Below are 6,027 nucleotides of genomic sequence, written 5' to 3' on the forward strand. Positions count from 1 at the left end.
CCGTGCCCACGCCTCCAGCACGAGTCCTGCAGCAGGAGCTCACCAGGGACAGAACTTCACCCTCTAGTCACCCCTCCGTGTCCCACCCACTCATCTATTTGGAGATTCTTCGCCTTACCCATTCGACAGATACTCACCAAACCCTTGCGAAGTACAAGGGGTTCTCTCTGGTAATTCAGTTGCAGAGAAAACGGATTTCCACACAAGTATTTCATTAGGTGAAAGCGGCCCGCGTTCCATTCATGGAATATTTCCTAATCTCATTTTGCGAATGGCGGTACCGTAGAAGCTGGGATTCACCTTCCTCTCCCGCTTGGCTGCATGGGCCCTATATAAATCTCAGCTCCACCTGCGCTGGGGTGGCAGGGAACCATCCCTGGTCCTGAGCAAGGTTGCTGGCCAAGGCTGCAACAACAGAACCCTGCTCAGGCGGGGGGGAGGGGGGGGGTGTCTTATCTGCTAACTGGGTGGCACTGCATCATTTGACTGGGTGACATCCAGAGTTTGAGTGATGCTGCATCAGTTGACAGGGTGTGAACTCACCTTTGGGGAGTTTTACCTCTTGTCTCTATCATAATGGACCTGTCAACCGAGGCTGGGATGAGGATGTCACAGGAGGAAGGGGATGTTGAGCATGGAGGGATTGAGAGAGGGACACAGCCTCCTGTGATGCTGGCCTTCATCACCATATCCACCCATAGCCAAAAGTCTGCAGGAGGGAAAGGCTGCCCTTTGTCCTCGGGATCACCCTGGTGGTAACAAGGAGGCCACAGCCACTTGGGCAGGATAAGGGGACTCCTGGGGCTAACCCCTGTGACCTACATGGGAGACTGCTGGGTGTCATGGTCTGGTGGTGCCAGGTTCTGTGGTGTGGCTCGTGAACAACTAGGATCAGTACCCTTGTCATCGACAGGGCTTGGTTAGCCATGGGAAGGCACAGAAGGTAGGAATGTTTGGCATCCAGAGGGGCAAGCATCTGCACCTCCTGGAGGCTGAGGCCTACTGCTCTGACACAGATGGGGTCCCCACTGGTCCCTGGTGGGCCATGGTGTACTCACTAAAGACGGAGGGGTTTCACCCGGCCCTCTCCATGGCCACCTCTGACCAGGTGCAGTGCTCTGCGCTACCAACTGGACCACTGTCAGCCTCTTCTCGCTTCCTCACCCCACAAACACTTTTCCTCCCACCCCCCTGAAGGAATGAGCCAACACCAGGAGGGCCTGGGAAAGGGGACCATGAATTCTCTTTCAGGGCAGCAGAGAGCACAGCAGGAATGCCGGGAGGGGGCTGAGGAAGCTGCCTCATCAGGCTGGGAGTTCACAGACGGCCAGGAAGGAGGACTCGCAGGAGATGTCATTCCAGAACCCATCCTGGAGGAGGATCACACAGTCCTCCCCCGAGCCGTGGTTGTTTGGCTCATTCTTCCTCCAGTTGCTGTAGACCAGGCTCCCTCCGGTCACATACATGAAGTGGCCTTCGGTCACCTTGTCCGTGATGCCCAGGAAGGCCTCTTCCTTGGCCACATCTTGGATGGCTTTGTTCTCCTCAGCACTCTTAGGGGTGGCCACAGTGGCCTGGAGCTCGGCACACAGAGCCTTCACTTTAGAAAAAGACATCTTTTCGCCGTTGCTCACGTAGAGCTTCTTTCCAGTCTTTTTGCCCAAGGAGAAGGTTTGCACTGAAATTGCAATGGTGGGAGAGGTTGACTGGGCTTGGACTCAGCCCAGGACAGTAGGCGAGAAAGCCCTCCCCCGGGAGTCCCCAGACCTCTTGAAAAAGAGCCCCATGCTCAACCAGCAGGTCAGATCCTAGTAAGGAAGACCTCCTTCCTCAGCCAGAGGGCGGGACTCTGGCAGAAAGTTCACACCCTTCTGGGTGATCCCACCCTCGACACAAACATCTGTTACAGACGGTCCTGGCGCAAGGGCGACACAGGGAAGCATGCTCAGGCCGCCCTGCCAGGCTTGGGCACCAGGCATGGATGGATAGCTATCCAAGGCAGGGGTTGCTGCAGAAAGAGCCAAGATGCTGCAAGTGGCTGACTTTCGGGTGGAATCTTCCTCTGCTACTTCCTAGATGTGTGACAGCGAATGAATTATCTATACTTCCTGGACCTGTTTCTTCTCACCTAAATAACCTGGGTATCGTCCCCACAGGTGGGGCCGGTGAAAGGATGGAATGAGGGAATGCCGACCTCACCCAGGCCAGGGGGTACAGTAAGTGTTCCTAAACATTAGCTTGTGTCCACCCTCCCCGAAACCTGAAGCCCGCAAGAGGAAGGTGAGAGCCAAGGCCACATTCAGGGCAGAAAACAAACTTACAGTTTTTGATGTGGCCCAGTTCTGATTTCAGGCTCCTTATCTCCCTCTCTAGGCTAGCCAGCCTGGTCTCAGCAACTGCAAAGTGAGAGGGAGAAGGGCGTTTAATGAGAAGATGACTCTCAATTGGAGAGGACAGTATTTTGCCAGAAGGGAGGGATAAAGCTTGCTGAAGAGTATGATTATTGTGGACAAAGAAGAAACAGAGAAGCAGCAAAAGGAAGAAAACCTCGGGACTCCTGCTTCTGAGATACACCTAGCGGCTCTCGTAAACTATTTGTTCTGAACTAATAATAATCACAATGATGATAAATAACTCATACATTATGGCTCTGGGTCCTTCTGTTCACATCCTGCTTAAATGTTGCAAGATTATATAATCCTTTGTAAGAAAAAGCCCAACTGTTTATTCTCCTTCTCGAACATCATTCTTAATCGTTCTCTCTCATTTCTTATTCCAGACCAACTTTTTAATATTTTTATGATTTTGATGGGCCAGCTGGCAGATATTAACAAGAGGTCAATGTACTTCATCTGACTCTGAACTACGTTGTCCTGGGGTTGCCCATGGCTCAGGGGGCCTAGGAAACCGAATATTTTCATGCTTTTCTTTTGACAATAGACAGAAACCCGGCGTCGGAGAGAGGACACCTCTGTTCCCCACCATCCTGGAGACCCACGCAGACCGTGTCCGCTGAGGATGAAGCCAGGGCCTGTCTCCCACAGAGGCCTGGGGAGGGGATGGCAGGGTTTGGAAGTCTGCACTCCGGCGACACGCTCAGGGGGACGAGTGTCCTGGGTTGGCAGCAGGCTCCGGCCCGCGAGTCCCCTGGGCCCACGCTACGCTGGGGTGAGCTCCTTACCTGAACTGTCTCCACGGTCTCCTTTGTGGCCCTTTAGTCCTGGAGCCCCGGGAGCCCCTGTGTTTCCCGGAGGTCCCACTTTCCCTGGAGGGCCCTGCAAGCCTCTGAGCCCTTGCCCTGTTATAAGAGGAAGGAAAAGTGATCCAGGGACTGCGGCTCATTCAATTTTTCCAGAAGTTCCATTCAATTTACACTGAGCCTGAAAACCTTCAGTGAACCAGTGGTGACCCCCCCACCCCCCTCCCCCCAAAAAGTCATCCTGTGTTCCAGAGGACAGCCTGTTCCAAGGGCCAGTTCCCTGAACTGGCGGGACATCCGCTCTCTGCAGGCGCCCACCCCTTGTGGGTTCCCGTGTGGAGATGTGGGGTCCTGAGGACCAGGGAAGCATCTTTGTTTTGGAGAAGATGACCTATTGCAGGGACAATTCTGAGTGAATCGCTACCCACGTAGACACTTCAGAAGTCAGAGCAGCCTGTCCCGTACCTGGTTCGCCCTTTTCTCCCTTGAGTCCATCTCGCCCATCTCTGCCCGGGAGGGCACAGGTCACCACCGGGCATGTCCTCTGGGCCTCACTCAAGGCTTCTTTATCTGCGCTGGCCGCTGTCATCATACACAGAAGAAGGACAGGAAGTGACGAAGACAAGAACATGGTCCTGAACCTTCGAGTGGAGAAAGTCAAGGAAAATCATTGTGTCCCCTCTTGCCTCATCGGCCTTCACCACCTCCTGTGGGTGCTGGGCCCTGTTGGGCAGCAGACCTAGCAGGGGCCATCATGACTCTTGGCTTGACATCACTCCCGAACTACTGGGGACGCGGACACATGAAAAGTGCAGAGGTGCTTTAGGGATGCGAAAACAGAGGGACTCCAACAGAGCCGCTGACGCAGGAGAGACAGGCCAGGGCCCCTGCTCCCCCCACCCACCCACCCCCCGGCTTGGCGATCGCAGCTGGCCCTCCCCTGGGCCCTGACCGCCTGTGAGAGCTGTGGCCACGGCTCCTCCTTCTTGACTCCCTTCCCGAGGTCCCAGGGTGCCTCAGTTTCCCTCTTCTGCTTCCTACGGACCCTAAAGTTAGACTGAACTCTAGCAGGTAGCCCGCGGCCCCACAAGACTCATTTCATGGCCGGGCCTGGGTTATGGCATCCATTCTCTCATTTCACCTAAAAAGCCCTTATTCCAGGCTCCATCTGCCCTCAGGATCAGCCTCAGCTGTTTCCCAGGCAGCTTGTCAATCATCTTGTAGGAAGTCTCTACTGTGTGACAGGCCCTTGCTGGGGGTGGGAGTGGGGGTGGGAGTGGGGCTCAGGACCCGGAGTGCTCCCGAGGGCACTTGATCCTGGCTGGATGAGACGGATTCCTCCTTCCCTTGGCTTGAGATTTTCTGCGGAGAGGTCATTTTTGCCAGCCAGCACCCGGGCTCCAGAAATTTCTGTTCACGCTGGACCTGTCCAGCTGTCTGCTCTTGTTCCTTCTCCTGGCAGGATCCTCTGCATGCTGCCCAGATGTCTCCCTGGCTCCGCGTCCCATCCAGCTTTTGCTCAAGCTGGCCTCCTTTCCAGGAGCTGGGCAGCCCAGCCCCCACGGGCCTCTCTGGCCTCTAATCCCAGCGTCCTTGGCCCTTGTTCCCTGACCACTGCATCTGGCCTTGCCTTCCCTGGCCTGTCAGCTACCTTAACCCTTCCCTTCCCCCAGGACACAGTGGGAAGTCATAAGTTGGAGGAGAACTTTCTTCTTTTTTTTTTTTTTTTTTTAATTTTTATTTTATTTATGATAGTCACAGAGAGAGAGAGAGAGAGAGAGGCAGAGACACAGGCAGAGGGAGAAGCAGGCTCCATGCACCAGGAGCCCGACGTGGGATTCGATCCTGGGTCTCCAGGATCGTGCCCTGGGCCAAAGGCAGGCGCCAAACCGCTGCGCCACCCAGGGATCCCGGAGGAGAACTTTCTTGATCACATACTTCTTCACTTTTCTTTCCTTCCTTCTTTCCTTCCTTCCTTCCTTCCTTCCTTCCTTCCTTCCTTCCTTCCTTCCTTCCTTCCTTCCTTCCTTCCTCCAGGCTTCCCTGGAGGGCCATGCAAGCCTCTTCCTTCCTTCCTTCCTTCCTTCCTTCCTTCCTTCCTTCCTTCCTTCCTTCCTTCCTTCTTTCCTTCCTTCCCTCCTTCCTTCCTTCCTTTTTCCTAACTTCCCCTAATCATCCTAGAAGCCAAGCTCAGGGCTTAAACATGCTGCTGGCATATATGGCCCACTTCCATTTTTCCTTTTGGCTGAAAAGACCACCCTTTAGTTTGCAGAAGGGCCAAGCGGACCTTGGAAGGATACAAATGCCCCAGGTCAGACGGAGACAGGCCCTGAGCAGGCCCAACCACCCCACCAAAACCCCCGCTGGACCCCTGGCCTGGGCCTTTGCCTCCGTCCCCCAGAAATGACTTACTAGGGCCTCCTCAAAGCACGGAGGCTATGGCAGGGAAGCAGGTCTTCTAGCCCAGGGATGTCAGGCCTAATTAACCTGGTGACTGGGGACAGTGCTGGACTGGCCTTCAACCCCAGATTAATAAACAACTGTCCCTAGAACGGCTGTATGCTGGGCGGCTGTCCAACGCCGCGGCCGGGGTCCCTGGCCCAGTGCTGGGCAGCTGGTTACTTAAACACCCTAAAAGTCTTCCTTCTTCTGTTCCCTCCCACACATCCCTCCCCACAGCTCTGCCCCTCTGATCCTCCAGAGTCGCAGTCTAGGCAATAGTTCCCTCCAGATATTTATTTCTAGAAGAGACACGATTAGACATGCTACCGAACACACGCTCGTGCATGAGCACACACCCGTCGGCACACGCCACTGTATACAGCCTC

At 54.9% G+C, this 6,027-nt stretch overlaps 1 protein-coding gene across 3 annotated transcripts; it reads right to left on the bottom strand.

The window, feature by feature from the left end:
• Positions 1-1,218: 1,218 nt before the first annotated feature.
• On the bottom strand, positions 1,219-5,765 carry MBL2 (mannose binding lectin 2). 3 transcript variants are annotated; one of them, XM_072822861.1, is made up of 5 exons: positions 5,612-5,765; positions 3,665-3,840; positions 3,182-3,298; positions 2,322-2,396; positions 1,219-1,678 (listed from the first exon to the last, which is right to left on the bottom strand). In XM_072822861.1, exons 2-5 carry the CDS (start codon positions 3,828-3,830, stop codon positions 1,305-1,307), a joined length of 732 nt encoding a protein of 243 aa, XP_072678962.1. In that variant the 5' UTR covers positions 3,831-3,840; positions 5,612-5,765; the 3' UTR covers positions 1,219-1,304. The 3 variants fall into 3 exon arrangements, with proteins under 3 accessions (XP_072678962.1, XP_072678963.1, XP_072678961.1); XM_072822862.1 differs by having other exon boundaries at positions 5,500-5,643; XM_072822860.1 differs by lacking the exon at positions 5,612-5,765 and adding an exon at positions 4,625-4,729.
• Positions 5,766-6,027: the final 262 nt, after the last annotated feature.

This window comes from Canis lupus, chromosome 4 (assembly GCF_048164855.1).
Source record: "Canis lupus baileyi chromosome 4, mCanLup2.hap1, whole genome shotgun sequence".
Lineage (NCBI taxonomy): Eukaryota > Metazoa > Chordata > Mammalia > Carnivora > Canidae > Canis > Canis lupus.

Bases quoted from the DNA above. Each gene is read 5' to 3' on its own strand.
- MBL2 (XM_072822860.1), bottom strand. From the start codon at position 4,707: ATGGGACGCGGAGCCAGGGAGACATCTGGGCAGCATGCAGAGGATCCT. The intron at 3,841-4,624 runs GTCCAGCGTGAA...CTCCACTCGAAG, and splicing joins AAGAGCAGACAGCTGGACAG to GTTCAGGACCATGTTCTTGT. The intron at 1,679-2,321 runs GTAAGTTTGTTT...TTGCAATTTCAG, and splicing joins ACTGGGCCACATCAAAAACT to TGCAAACCTTCTCCTTGGGC.